Raw genomic sequence first — 15,576 nt, 5'->3', positions numbered from 1 at the left:
TACATGTTTAACAGCACAAAACTAAAGTAAACCACCATGTGAAAGCAGGAGGAGCTGGTCCGCTGGAAAGCAGGCCAGCTACGTGGTCTCTCCGTTTTACTTTCTTTTATCTTTGTTATTTTACCTTGTTATTTTAGCTTATTGTTTTTACCTGGAACCCATGAGGGAGCAGGCTGAAGATCATTTATTTTATGTCATGAATGTGTGGGTGCGCTCTGTCTCTCTCTCCCTTTCCATGAGACAACCAACGGTGATTCCCAGAACTGCCGTGTCTCCCTCCCAGGGGTGTCATGCTGTCACACAGGAGCTGAAAGGAGCAGCACAGTAAACAGCATTCAGGTGGTGTAGGTTTCTTTATGATAAATCACGTGGGTTTAACAGATACAGGAAACTGTGTGAAAACAGAAACTGGATATAAGTTTATGTAAAACTACATAATTAGTGGGGCGGAACAGATCTTTAATGAAGAATTCCTGGTTATCCCACGCAATTAAAATAAATAAAAATAAAAAATACAGCCAGACCAGGGACTTCAAAGGGTGGGCTATGAATTCTGAATTAGATCCACTTCAAGTAAAGTGTTTAAACGTTATGTATACTTGTAGAGAACAACTGGGAATCTGCACTTCAACCATTACAATTTTTAAATTGTGGAGTACAGAGTGAAATCAAAAAAAAAATAGAACATTATGGAGCTTACTGTATATAACATGCATATATGCATGTTTCCAGAATATTTAACTGAATTGAAAACATTTATGCTCACCCCTTTCATTGTTCAGCTGCAGGAATATAGATAAATCTGTAGAAATTAACGTGAAAATTGATACTACGGATTTAGCTATTTGAAGAGGACAGGAAAATATACTGTATGTGTTCTTCTCAATCAGATAACATATAATGTGGCCCTCACTCAGACCTAAGAGTCTTCTCAATGACAAATTGATAAAGTCATATATGTTATATGTTGCTGGGCATTTTGACAGTTATTTGTTTTCTTTGATGTACACATGCACAGTGCATCGGACTGTGTATTTCCAAATGTTTTCTGTGCTTGTCTCCGACAAATAAACAAATTAATAAAATAAATAAGTATATATTTTTTTTCTTCCCAAAGTTGGCCAATATGTTTGAAGGATTAGTAAAAAAAAAACAAAAAGAAAAAAGTTGAAAAGTGAACATTAAAGGGAAAAAAACAAGTGTAATTTGTGTGGGTTTAATACATTTCCTGACAAGTTAACCAATAAAATAACCACTTAATAGTTCAATAAATGTGTAAGGAATAAAAAGTAGCAAGATGATAGCAAGAGTAATTCATTATACAGTGCCTTCGGAAAGTATTCGGACCCCTTCCTTTTTTCCACATTTTGTTACATTACAGCCTTATTCTAAAATTGGTTAAATTCAATCTACACACAATACCCCATAATGACAAAGCGAAAACAGGTTTTTAGAATTTTTTGCAAATGTTTTTTTCCCCCCCACCCTGTTTCCTGTTTCTGTTACACCCACCTGATTTACCATAAAGAAACCTTCAGCACCTTCTTGAATAGAGCAATCTGATTGGCTTGTTAGCTGGCTGCTCTTTTGCTCACATTTTAACCCTTAATCCCCCAAGCCTTAGAGAGAAAGCTGTCACTCCCATGTGCCATAATGTCACTAATCAATCATTCTAAGGTCTGAGAGAGTGAGGTGCTGCTGGCTGTTTAATAAAGAGGAACTCTGGAACTCATTTATACCAGTAAGTGCCATAACTACTGCATAGTGCATCATTTTCCATTTGAGATGGCATTCTAGGTGCATGTAAATTTATTGCTGTAGACAGAGTCTATTTCTGCGGTAGTAAGCACATGGCTCTGTCTCAGTTGACCTAACTTATGGTGATTAGCCGGGAATGTGAACACGCCAGGTGTTGTTCACGCAGCCTGCATTGTCTGTGCATTAATTTCTAATTTCTAATTCCCCCAAAAAAGGGAAAATAAAATAAGAATTGAGGAGGTAGATGTACTGTTCCATCTTAACAGTGATTTGAATATGAAAGATTGTATCAATTACTTGAAAAAATGTCAGATGCAAAAATAGTAGCCTATACTTCTGTATAATTGAAGTTTAGATAAACTTTTAATTATGCTTGAAGTATTATCAAGTAAACTATTGTGTGCTTAAATTATATTTCTGCAGTGTAGTAGTTTTCTACTTAGGACTATTAGTAAATAATTGAATTACAGTAAAATTACGTTAACTTATTTTACAGTAAAGACCATAATTAATGGAATATATGACTATGTACTCATTCTACCTCCAGGTGATTAATTCTGCCCCTGTGGTGTAGACGACAGTCTGAATCTATGATAGATGTCTTGAGCCTTCTGACATTGTCAAACAAATATCTTGAAGGAAAAAAAAAACAGGACCCAATTTTCATTTCACAGTGAACTGTCACTTTAAGAGGCAACATTGAACATGGGGAGTCAACGTCATCGGAAGAAAGAGCAGGCATTCAGCTGTATGTGATTACGTTCATATAAAATATCAGTTTATCAAAAGCGAACAGTCATTAACACCAGCTGCTTCCCCGTAGTATCTCGTTCAGGTTTGTCTAGTCATACGGTGTTACCGGTGCAGTGGAATGGAAGGTAAGCAAACTCATCAGTGCTTTTCAAAATGTGGTCGTGTTTTATCAGATTACAGTTTCAGCTAAACTTGTTTTTTATTTTTTTTATTTTTTTTTAATTTTATTTTTTTTTAGTTCAGCATACCTATGTGGGCTGAAATTCTATTGAACAGAAGTGTTATGTAATGGGTGAAACGAATGATAAAGAACCAATGGGTGGGGCGACATAGCTCAGGAGGTAAGAGCGATTGTCTGGCAGTCGGAGGGTTGCCGATTCAAACCCCACCCTGGCCGTGTCGAAGTGTCCTTGAGCAAGACACCTAACCCCTAACTGCTCTGGCGAATGAGAGGCATCAATTGTAAAGCGCTTTGGATAAAAGCGCTATATAAATGCAGTCCATTTACCAATGGTGTTTCTAGAATTGGAGGAAAAAACTGGCATTAAATACGTTTATTGCATATCAAGTCTATCTATTTTTACATGTGTGTACCCACACCTGCATTCTTACTACACCTGCTCTCTTGCACCGATTCAATCCTGACTGTAACAGTGGCCCAGGAATTGCTGTAATTTTGTATCATGGCAGACAGTGACAATGAAGTTTAGATAATGAACAACACAAAAATGTTCTTGTACAGTGTAGTGTAGCTAAGTTAGCCATATGATTCATTTCTCTGTTGGTCCTCTTGTGTCATGTTCTGTGATTCTATTATTATTATTATTATTATTATTATTATTATTATTGTTGTTGTGGTTATTGTTTTTAATAATATATGTATATATATATATATATATATATATATATATATATAACTATATAATTTATAATAATAATAAAACGTTATTTTGAGTGTCCAGTGTTGACAGTGAACTTCATATCAAGTGAATATCATTTATGTCAATTGACACTCTTGTCAAAAAACATCTATTGACACTCGATAAAATTCTAGACTGTTTGCTTGCCCTCCACTGAGTGAGCAGACATCAATTCAGAATTAAATATTACTATCTACTACAAGTAAATGGCCTGTCTGTGAACATTTCAATAAAAATTAAGTCAGTTTCAAAACGAGTCAACTAATCCTGGCATGACTATCAACATATTTTCATTTACCCATGTTTTCATCTTCAAGTGACATCATCAAAATGTCATAGTTAAGTGCCATCTATTGGTTGTCAACATGTTGACTATCAACAGACTCTCAGCAAGTTGTTACTATTAATAGATACCAAACTGTTGATTTAAAGTTGAGTGTCAGCATTGGTCACTCAATATAAAGTGTTAACTTAAAAATACTAATATAATCATCAACATCATCATGGTGATCAATACAAGGTAATACCGATCTTAAATGACAATCCCTGGCATGTTTTCTAGGGTCAGCTGATCTGAGGATTGTCCTATTGGGCAATACAGGAGCTGGAAGGAGCAGCGCAGCCAATAGCATTCTGGGAGAGAAGCTGTTCAAGACCTCTTGCTCTGCCAACCCCCAAACAGTAGAATGTGAGGCTAAAACAAAAACTGTTGGTGGGAGGAGCATCACTGTGATTGACACACCAGGCTTTCTTGATGATAAGAACCCTGGTGAAGCACTGAACCCCAAAATAGTGGAGTGCATCAGAGAATGTTCCGCCAGACCTCACACCTTTGTTATGGTGTTGAAAACTTCCAAGCAAACAGCAGAGGAGTTACGAGTGATGAAGAGGTTTGAGGACTGCTTTGGAGAGGAGGCTCTGAAGTATGTTGTTGTCCTGTTTACCCACGGAGACCAGCTCGACGACCGCACGACCATCAAGCAGTTTGTGAATAAAAATGAACGCCTGAAAACACTTGTCCAAAAGTGTGGAAACCGGTTTTATGTCATCGATAACAAATACTGGAACAATCCCACTGAAGGCCACAATGATGAGAGAAGCAACGCTGCTCAAATCAAAAAGCTGCTGAACACGATTGATCAGATGATGAAGCAGAACAGAGGACAGGACTACACCAAAGAGATGCTCAGAATTGTGGAAAAGGCTCAGTCTGGGGGTCAAGCAAAACCAGTGCAGAATGTGATGAAAATGTTTTTGAAAACAGGAGCAGGGGTTCTGTTATTTCTTACTGTATGGTACGCACATACGACTATTTCTCATGATACATGTCGGGCCATAGCAAAGGGAGCTCTGTTAATGGCAATATTTGGTGCTGGGGCATATGTAACTATACCCATTTTATTCCCTGAAAAGCCGAAGGAAAAAGGCAACTAAACCCAATACTGATGATGTGTAAGTCACAGGAAAAGAAGCAGAGACAGAATACTAAGAATTTATTGACCAGTGGTAATATTTGGATTTATTAGTAAGAAGAATACGATTTTATTTTTTAAAATTTCATTTACCGAATTACTTTCTCTAATGTCATTTAAAGATTGTCTACTTCATAACTGAAGGGGACCTGCAGGAATCTTGTCCGATTTTTAAAATCCTACAGGAATTACCCTCTCATATTAATAGTTAAGATACCTTTATAGATCCCTTTAGGAGTGTGCATTGTATTTAGGGAATGACATTTCAACTTAAGAAAGCAAGTTCCTATAGAATTTTGAAAAATACTACACAATCTGCAGTGTTTGTTGGTCATATTAGACAGCTACCACAGCACTGGTTCCTAGCTAGTTTACTTGCAGTAAATGTTAACCTGCTTACTTCTTAATCCCAACTATCTTGCTGGCTGCCTTTTCATACGTTTCAGTGGCTAGCACTATGTGCATACTTTTCTCACCTTGACTCAGACAACCCCTTGACCCCTTAGAAAGTGTCTTGTTAAAGTCACAAGTGACCTTTCTGGCCTACTCTCCATCCTCATCCTCCTTCACCTCAGCACGGCTTCTGGTAACATCTCTCACTCCCTCCTCCATCAAAGACTATCTTCAATTGAAAAAACTGGAACTGCTCACCTTTAGTTCACTTCATGCCTCTGAAACAGACAGCTGTTTATCTCACTCAAAAACCACCACTCTAGCCATGTCCCTGTTGCACATGGTGTCCCCCAGGGGTCAGTAGTGGGTCCACTCTTGTTCATCGTTGACCCTTTTCCCCTCAGTTGCATTCTGACACATGGAATAGGGCAGTATGGTTCTAGATAAAATGACTATCACAATTTTCTTGCTTAGAATTGAGATCACGATTCTTTGGGACACTGACATTTTTAAATAAGAATAGTCTTTTGATGCAGACAGAAATATAACAGAAATTATGATAGCGACTATGTGCACACGTTTGAGACAGAGTGAGAGAGAGAGATAGGTTTGGCTTTTAAAATTTCAAATAACATAATATAAACTTAATATTGCACATCGAACATGGGGCATTGGTCATGTAATACAGTGTTTTTCAACCCTGGTCCTGGGGACCCACTGCCCTGCATGTTTTAGATGTTTCCCTGCTCCAACACACCTGATTCAAATGAATGGGCCATCATCAAGCTCTGCAGTAGCCTGATAACGACCCATTCATTTGAATCAGGTGTGTTGGAGCAGGGAGACATCTCATGTAGGACAGTGGGTCCCCAGGACCAGGGTTGAAAAACATTGGTGTAATACAGTTTTTTGTGCATTTTATCTACATCATTTATAATTGTGGATACGTGTGCTCTTTGTTTTGAGCATTCAAACTGAGAATATTCATGGCACATATTTGTAATGTGCAGAACTTGTCATTTAAATGATCTTGAAGAGCAGGTTGGCCTTTATTGTAGGTTGTGCTGAAAGCTAACATGGTGTTAACAGAGTGGTGTATCATTTTCGATTAAGTGCACTTGGTGACTAACACTTTTTTTCCCTAGATTTAATTTATTGTTTAATCTCCCTAACATGCTGTAAAGAAGGACACTGTTTACTTGCCAATTTTTCACATTGTTAGCACACTGGTTAATCAAGAAAAATGAGTGAAAACACCAATGATCAGTTTCAAGGGAAGTTTTACAGCCGGTCCATTTTGAGCTCACCAGTTGTTACTGTGCAGTTATATCCATTTTATAAAATCATATATCTGGTCGATTGTTCTTATTGGTCAATTTGCATTCCAGTCGTGACAATAATAATAAAGGCATGGGTAAATAGAATGTTCAAGCATTTTAAATACTGCAACCTTAATAGTTGCTTTGGTCTACACCAGTGGTAACCAGCCCTGCCCCTGGAAATATACTAATAATAATAATAATAATAATTTATTTTATGTAGCGCTTTTCATGAACCCAAAGACGCTTTGACCTGACGTACTGTACCAATATGTAGGTTTTCATTGCAACCCTCATTTGGCACACCTGGCCCTGATAATTAGCAGCTCAATGAGATCTCTAGCTATTGAATGCGGTGTGCTTTGTTAGGGTTGGAATGAAAACCTACAGGATGGTAGAACTCCAGGAACAGGGCTGTCCTACACAAACAGTTCACAAGCACAAAGTTCTGGAAAATGGAAATGATGTAACGAGCAGTACATTCACTGGGAAAACAGACGAAGAACACCTCCTGCTCAGCCAATCATAATCAAACCTCATGACCCCCTCCCTTCATTTGAGGAGGGGGCAGAATCATTGTCATTTAGGAATGAGATTGCATAGAGGTATGAATCGAGATTGCGGTTTTTATGTTATTATTATTATTATTATTATTATTATTATTATTAACTATATAACTATGTAACTTCCCTTTGTGATTCAAGGACTGATGTTTGCCAAGGAAACCGAAAAATAACTTTCTCAATACTTCTCAATACATCTGCACACACATGCACGTACACACACACACACACATATACACGCACATATACAGTACTTCCGATATACCCGCACACTCAGTGTCTCCTCTGCTCAATTCTCTGTCTCTTCTACTTATTTAAATTGTCTGTCTTGAGTTGCTGCACTTCAATCCTGGAGCAATGCCTTTTCTGTGTGGTTCTTATGCTCAAGGTGGTGCTGGAAATTAATTTATACAAATTAAATATGTCATGGATCACTGGACCTCTTCATTGTACCCCAGGTATTATCACCATGCCGATATTTAATTTGTAGACTCTTACCTGCTTTGCTTCTCCCCCTTTAACCACCCCTTTCCCCTCCACCACATTCATAAATCAATTGCTGCACGATTTATTCTTAACTTTGCTGACTAGCAAGTCTGCATGGTGATAGTGCACTGCATCTTCACCATGTTCATGGCCTGTTGTAGTTTCAGGGCACAACCAGCAGGTGTCACTCTTAGCACACACATGGTGCAGAGGGCGAGGATGCCAAGCTCTACATGGAGAGAACTTCGAACTTGGACTTCCTATGAAACTGTTGCAGTTGAATGACTCTGGAAAATTGATAGCAGTGACTCATACAATATTTATTCCATAGTCATGTGATCATTTCAGTTCTTGTTACTTGTATGCTCTTGGAAAAGCTTAGTCATTTGAGCAAAGCCAAAAATGCTATCAACTGCTGAGGAATCTCTGCAGGCAAAATTGAAAAGCATGATTTTCAAGTGTGTGTGTGTGTGTGCATGTGTGTGTGCATGTGATTGTGTGTCCATGCGTGTGTGCAAAAGTATTGGGACAGCGACAACATTTTTGTGTTTTTGTTAAACAAAACAGTCAATATGAGGTTGAGATTGTAGTGCAGACTGTCTGCTTTAATTTGAGACTTTCCCAGGCAGCACAGACCTCAGGTCAGTTGGCGGTGTGGCAGAGTCACAGACCTCAGGTCAGTTGGCGGTGTGGCAGGGTCACAGTCTTTCCCAGATAGTACAGACCTCAGGTCAGTTAGTGGTGTCGCAGGGTCACTACCTGTCCTGGCCTTTTTGCACCAAAGCCTGCACCAGTTAGCGCACAAACACTGATTATGTTCATAACCTGAATTTCTTCTAAATAAATATTCTGCTGTATAAATGGATTGTATGTGAAAGAATGTAAGCTGTGTAAGTGGCTCAGAATAAGAGAATCTGCTAAATGCCTAAAATAAAGATGTTGAGATTAATAAATAAACAACAACAGCAGCAAAATCTAGTTGTGTGCCATGTGAAATGTACTTCTGTAAATTGCTTTGGCTAAAAGCATCTCCTAACTGATTAAATCTTAAGTTGTAATAATGCTGCAGTCATGTGCTTCATGTATACTGTGATTCTTTTTGATGAATGAGAGGGCCAAGATAGCACAAACTTGTATGAAATAAAAGGAAATGTGAAAGCTTGGGCCAGTGAGGCAGTGCTCTGTGGAGCCAGCCCTGGGGGTTCGGTGGTCCTGAGCAAGTGAAAGCAACGCTTTATCACCCCAACTCGTAGATAAAAGACACTGCACCTGGCAAAATTTTATCGATGACTTTCGTCGTTTCTTTGAAAATACTGTTGTCCTCGAGAAATTCTGAGCGTGGCTGAGGCATATGTTTGCTGATAGACCGAGCTGATTTACTGTTTTTAGATGTACTTGGACTGTTAAGCTGCCTCTCTTCTTTCCAAATCGCGTGTCTCTACTCGTCTTCCCCGCCTAGCTAACGTCTTTGGTTCAAAGTGTCATGATCCCATCGACATCAGCCAAATCCTCACCCTCAGGACCCAATCAAAAACTCGCATACACACACAAAATACCCATACTTTTTTCCTCTGAAACATTTCCAGTCTAAACAGCTAGTCTGCCTGTGACCTAGTGGGTAAGGTTACAGTCTTGGGAACCTGGAGTGTTAGGTTCAAGCCCAGCTACAGACACGTTTCTTTAACCTGCTTTTACCCTCACTAATAATTGTCTACTACTCCTCAATTATTGCTTTTGCACCAGATCTACCCGCCGTTCATTGAACGTATACACTGCATTATGACTTACCGTCTGTACGTTCAGTTGTTAACCGGCTACAATATTGCAAAGCCGTATGGATTCAACGGGAGCTCTTCTGTGCTTACTGGCCTGTGTTCTTCTTTAAAACCACGGACAGGTTTGCTAGTGATATTTCACGCATTGCATAGCTATGTCATGGTGCACATTGTGCAATTATGATTTTTACATTAACCACCAAGGAGCATCAGGTAATAATTTAGCTAAACCTCTAGTTACAGAGGCCTACATTCCTAGATAATTTTTCAATTGAGTACATTTTTTTTCATTAGGCCTATATGATGTGTGCCTATATAAGCTGATTCAATTATTTAATTAATTAAAAATGGAAATCATGAACAGAAACTTGGTTTTATTCATAATTGACAGTGTTTTACATCGAAACATAAGTTTTTACATTTTTTTTTACATTACAACATAAGTTTCTGTAAATACTTGAAAATGAAAACATGTTACAATATACAAAAGAAATTATTTCCGTTTTTATTAAATAATTGAATGCAATTCACTTATGGTTATCAGTTTGTCTAAGCGCACATATCATATAATGAAATATTAATCATGAAAAAAATGGTTTTAAGCAGGTGTAGGCTACTCAAACTTTCGACTTGCAAGTATATCATAATATAGCCCAATGCAGTGCAAGTGATATTTTAGAATCAGGTCAAATATACAATTTTGCCTGATCACTTTAACAGTCAAAACTAGAATTATGAGGAAAAGCTTGTGTGTGTGTGTGTGTCTCTTGCAGACTTCAACGCCACGTGGAGGGGAAAAAACATTTTAAAATTATGGCTGTTACAGATTCAGTCCCTAGGACCACAAGAAAGATGTTTCCCAGCAGTAAGATAGCCAAACAGCATGGTTGTGCCAGAACTAAACGTTACACTGACTTGTGGTACTCAAAATATTTTCTGGCAGGTCTGCAGTTCTGATCAGACCTTCTGTTTTAGCATGCAAGTCAAGAGTAGGTCTTTGAGGAAATGACCTGCTATACATTTGGAGATTACCAAGAAAGTGAAACGAGTTGATCGGTCAAACTGGTCTCCGTGGGTAACATTACTTCAGAGCCTCCTCTCCTAAGCAGTCCTCAAACCTCTTCATCACTAGCAACTCCTCTACAGTTTGCTTGTAAGTTTTCAACACCATAACAAAGATGTGCATGCCATAACATTCTGGCGGTGTATGTAGTTATTTTGTAACCCACAGTGTAAGGGCCAGATTGCTTCTATTTTACTGCCATTGGTATATGAGAATGGATGGTTTGTTTTTAAAATGTAACTTATTTTCATTTTTTATGTATTTTTATGAAGCACATGTGCAGGGCTCACACACCCAGACCAGTGATTCTCTCATTTCTTCACTGCATCCAGGCCTTTTCTTTTATGTAAATATCACACAACTGATTGAGTTCATAGTTTATGATATATTTTTATGCTTTACTCTGATATATTTACTGGGGTTAACTAAAAAAGCAAAATGAATTTCTGGTCCCCGCAGAGTGGGGTTTTGATCATTTCATTGAATAGCAAGCATGCAGTTGGCAAGAGGAATACACCCTGGACAGGTCGCCAATCTATTGTAGGGCCCACACACCATTCACTCGTACATCCAAACCTATGGGCAATTTGCAGACTCTAGTTAGCCTACTGCTTGTCTTTGGACTGTGGGAGGAAACCGTAGTACCTGGTGGAAACCCACGAGGACAGGGAGAGAACATGCAAACTCCACACAGAAAGTCCATGGTCAAGATTCAAACTCGGTACCTTCTTGCAGTGAGGTGCTATTCACTGCTCCATTGTGCTGACCTGAAGTTATTTCCTTTTAAATATTTTTTTTTTCCACTGAGTAATGGTATCACAATAAGAAGATATAATTTTTGCATATTGGTGAGCACAGAAATAATTTGATAAACAAAGTTAATTTTATCCAGCATTTTTTGTTCATGTTAATTGAGGGTGTCAGTAATACTGGAGGGCACTGTACATGGTAGTATACTGTATATAGTGTATCTGAACCAAAACCCTTTAAATACACAGCTTTGTTTATATTTTTCCTTCAAAAAGGTTTACTGCGGCATTCGGTTCGACGGTGAAGCGGATTGGTCTCGGCAACGCTGGCTGGTGGAGAGAGCACACGCACCTGGGTTGCGTTCGCTAATCAGCCCAGGTGCTTAAAGGTGTGCTGCTCTCCAGAGTTCAGGGCCGAAACCGGGAGCTCACACGAGAGTGCGTTTCTTTGTTTAGTTTTAGCTTACATGTTTAACAGAGCACAAAACTAAAGTAAACCACCATGTGAAAGTTGGAGGAGCTGGTTGCTCCGTTTTACTTTTTTTTTTGTCTTTGTTATTTAGCTTATTGTTTTCACCTGGAACCCGTGAGAGGGGGAAGGCTGAAGATGTTCATTTATTTTATGACATGTTTGTGTGGGTGTGCTCTCTCTCTCTTTCCATGAGGCAACCAACAGTGTTTCCCAGAACTGCTGCATTTCCCTCCCAGGGTGTCACGCTGGCGTGTGACAGTTACCAAAGATGTTTGGAAAAGTGAGCATTAAAGAGACTATAAACCAAAGGTAATTTATTGTGCAGAATAATATGTTTTAATTTCCCAACATGTTAACAGATACATTCATTAAATGGTTCAATACATACAGAAGCCTCTACTGAGGAATGATCAGAATAGCGAGAGTATTTTCATTACTGTATATCATACATATTATTGTCTCTAGAAAAGTGATGTTACCTAGGGCTTTCACCTCTAAACAGAAACATGAAATCAGATGACATTTTTATTACTCGTGAATTAATACAAGAAGAGTTGTAGCATTTCACAGAACATCTAACGTCACAATACATAAAAAGTTTTAGCTCAGCCAAAGACAATGTGCATTTAGACAATCAAATACAACTGGATTATATCAACTGGGACCACCTGTGTGATAGCTTCTAGATACAGATCATTTTGTTGGCTGAACAGATGCACATAGTGTTTTCTTTGCACATCCCTTGTATATGGCTTTCAATTTATGAAAGAAATTAGATAATGGAAGACATTTAGGATTAGTTTTAGCTAAACTGGCCAAAGTGTGTTTGGAAAAAATGATTTTAATTGTTAGTCAAAGTTATGTACAATATTTGATAAAATCCTGCCCATTGTCTGTTATGAACAGCACTATATCATTAGAAATGTTCGTTTTTGTCTGCCTGAGGTTCTTTAATTAAATCATGCATTTTGTTTGTAATGGTTTTCGTTGCAGCTGCGTCATTTACAGCAGCTGTGGCACTCTCTACGGCTTCTCCTACAGTCTCTGCTTCACTTACTGCGTTAGCCCCAATGTTCCCCCCCTGCGATCGCTGCTGCTGTAAGAGTGAATGCTGCTACCATTACAGAACCTGCACATGTAGCAAGACCTAGCAATGCACCAGACACCCTGCTGCTATTCTGGCTATCACTATTAAAATCTTTTTCATTACACTCTGTTTTGCCTTTTCTCTTGTTTTTCCCTTGGCCATTTCCTCTTTAATGGCTTGTTCCACAGCCTGGAGCATCTCATTAGTATAGTGCTTTCCTCCATTCTGTTGCACCATCTCATCAATTGTGCTCAGCAGCTTTTTGATTTGAACAGCGTTGCATCTCTCATCATCGTGGCCTTCAGAGGGATTCTTCCAGTATTTGTTATCGATGACATGAAGCCGATTTCCACACTTTAGGGCAAGTGTTTTCAGATGGTCATTATCATCCACAAACTGCTGGATGGTCATGTCATCTTCAAGCTAATTTCCATGGGTAAACAGGACAACAGCGTACTTCAGAGCCTCCTCCCCAAACATTTTTGGAATTTCTTCCACTGCTTTCATCTCTTCCTCTGTGTGTCTCCTTATAGGTAGCACGTAGCAGGATAAGAAAAGCGTGAGGTCCAGGGGAACACTCTATGATGCACCTGGTTATTTCAGGTTTTAGTTTTTCATCAGGGCACTCAGTACAACAATACCCTGATGTGTCAATCACAGTGATGCTCCTCCCATCAGCAGTCTCTGTTTTAGCCTCACATTTAGAGGTTTTAGAGTTTGCTTGACGAGAAGTTTTAAACAGCTTCTCGCCCAGAATGGTGTTGCTGACGCTGCTCTTCCCAGCTCCTGTCTTGCCCAACAGGACAATCCTCCGATCAGCTGACCCTAGGAAAGATGATGACATTCAAACAAAATTTGTCATATTTAGAAAATACACAGGAGGGCATACACCTGGGATATCATTTATAGAACTTTGTGGAGGTTCTATAGTAAAAGTAAGTATGCACAAAAGAAAAAAAATGCATACCGTCAAAAATATTCTGATTTACAAGACCATCCATACACTCACCTGCACACAATTTTCTCTCTATAAATCAAAATTAACTTGAAATTTTGCATACGCACAGAGGCTTAGCATTACGACCTGGCCTTGGGTCGGACTGTAACAGGATGAATGATAAGGGTCATGAGTGGGTAATGGGCAAGTGAAACGCACAAACTGACCAGTAACTCCTAGATTTTTCCAGTTTGAATTCATGACAGTGTGTGAGCAACGTGGGATTTTTGTACGTTGAAGACGTTTTTCATCAGATATCAGATTCTTTTTATGCTGTTTGTTACGAGTAACTGATAATACTAATTCTTATAAATGTAGGCTATGAGAGACATGCATAAACATAAATGCATGCTATCCATGCCTAGCCGAAAGAAATGCATAGGCATGGATTCAATAATTTTTCCTTTACCATGAATGTCAAAAAAATCAAAGTGTCATATATTTAAATGGAAGTGTTTTTAATGGGCTCACAACAAACCTAATTGTTTGTATATTGGTTGGCAATCTATAGGGCTAGCTAATATTCATTTAGAAATGCAGTGTTGCAGGGTAACTACAGTAGCCTTGTTAAAAAGTAGTCAGTTCAGGTGCTGTGGTGAATATGAACCGTTTTTGAGTTAAAGAAAAGCGATGTAATTGGCATGAAGTCATTATCTTGTGCCAGTTAATGTTACCTACTGGACTGAATTGCATTGCACATTTTAGTGCTTAATTTCGGAGGCGTTTGTAGGCTACTTACATTATGCACTCAGACTGTTGTCTCGTTAGCAAGGTGGGTAACGTTAAACTCAGTGAAAATGACAAAAGCGGAACTGTTTGAAGTGTAGGTGTATTTTGTTTGGATTTCAGAAATATAAATTTGTTTCCTGCAAAATTTTCACAGATGCAAAAGTAATGGTTTTAATGTTTTATTTTTAGTTAGCCAGCAAGTCAGTGTAATGAGTGAGAGGTTTGCTTGAGTCTAAGGGGCGATTTGAGCCAGTGTCGTCCAAAAAGTTCCATTGGCAAAACGCGCTAGCCAGTGGCTACGAAGAAAGTAGACATTGTGGTGGCAAAGTTTTGATATGTCGATTTTGTGTGTGTATCCAATGTTTTTCTTGGCTGATGTACCTTAATGTCCAATGGGGAGACATAATCTTTGTGGGCCTGGAGCATTTGTGGTGATGTAATCAGCAGGAAAAAGAAGTAAAAGAAACACAAAATCCTCAAAGTTTGGGGCTTTATTATGTGGATGTGTGAAGTTGTTTGTGAATTCTGTTGGTTGAAATGGGGTCAGAAGGTACATAAATGAATGTTTTTAAGTCCTGAGAGTTATTGTGGCTATTTCTGTTGGGAACCCTGAAAAGAGCCAAACTCTGCGTTGTATAGGTATGGGGCATGCCACCCCACCAAGCTGTAACTTGGTGGGATGACATGCCTGCCATCCGAATATGCGTATATCATTTATATCAGCTATAGCTGCTTATCATTCCACTGAGTTGTTTTAGATAATGGAGAAGTCAGACCCCAAAAAAGAAGAGAAACTTCACATGATGTAACATCAAGACACTCATTGCAGAGGAAGAGGCCAAGTAGGCTATAATGTTTGGTGGAAATAGTTCTGGAATAGCCAATGAAAGAAATTTAAAAGAAGTGGTCTGACATTAAAGTAGATGCAAAGCACATTGCATGCGCAGTAAAACCTAACTCACTGGGGGGCAAAATGGACACCTTTACCCCCTCCCCCACCCCCCACCCCCAGTTTCTACCGTATCATACCACTACCATTG

General features: G+C 38.8%; 1 protein-coding gene and 1 pseudogene across 4 annotated transcripts in view; one reads left to right on the top strand and one right to left on the bottom strand.

Moving 5' to 3' along the window:
• LOC118213814 (GTPase IMAP family member 9-like) overlaps window positions 1-15,576 on the top strand; it is a 47,166-nt gene that overhangs the window by 9,645 nt on the left and 21,945 nt on the right. Inside the window, exons 1-3 of one of the 4 annotated variants that reach the window (XM_035392989.1) lie at window positions 1,536-1,741; window positions 2,306-2,636; window positions 3,994-5,553. In XM_035392989.1, the coding sequence (XP_035248880.1) occupies window positions 2,630-2,636; window positions 3,994-4,865 (879 nt within the window). In that variant the 5' untranslated portion in view covers window positions 1,536-1,741; window positions 2,306-2,629 and the 3' untranslated portion in view covers window positions 4,866-5,553. Of the gene's footprint in view, window positions 1-1,534; window positions 1,742-2,209; window positions 2,637-2,749; window positions 2,853-3,993; window positions 5,554-15,576 lie in introns of those variants that run through there. The other 3 variants (XM_035392988.1, XM_035392990.1, XM_035392992.1) reach the window with 3 other exon arrangements.
• LOC118214340 lies at window positions 12,871-13,654 on the bottom strand (annotated as a pseudogene).

This window comes from Anguilla anguilla, chromosome 15, assembly GCF_013347855.1.
Source record: "Anguilla anguilla isolate fAngAng1 chromosome 15, fAngAng1.pri, whole genome shotgun sequence".
NCBI classification, from domain to species: Eukaryota; Metazoa; Chordata; class Actinopteri; order Anguilliformes; family Anguillidae; genus Anguilla; species Anguilla anguilla.
The sequence above is the reverse complement of the archived record's forward strand: the minus strand, read 5'-3'. Positions and strand labels throughout refer to the sequence as shown.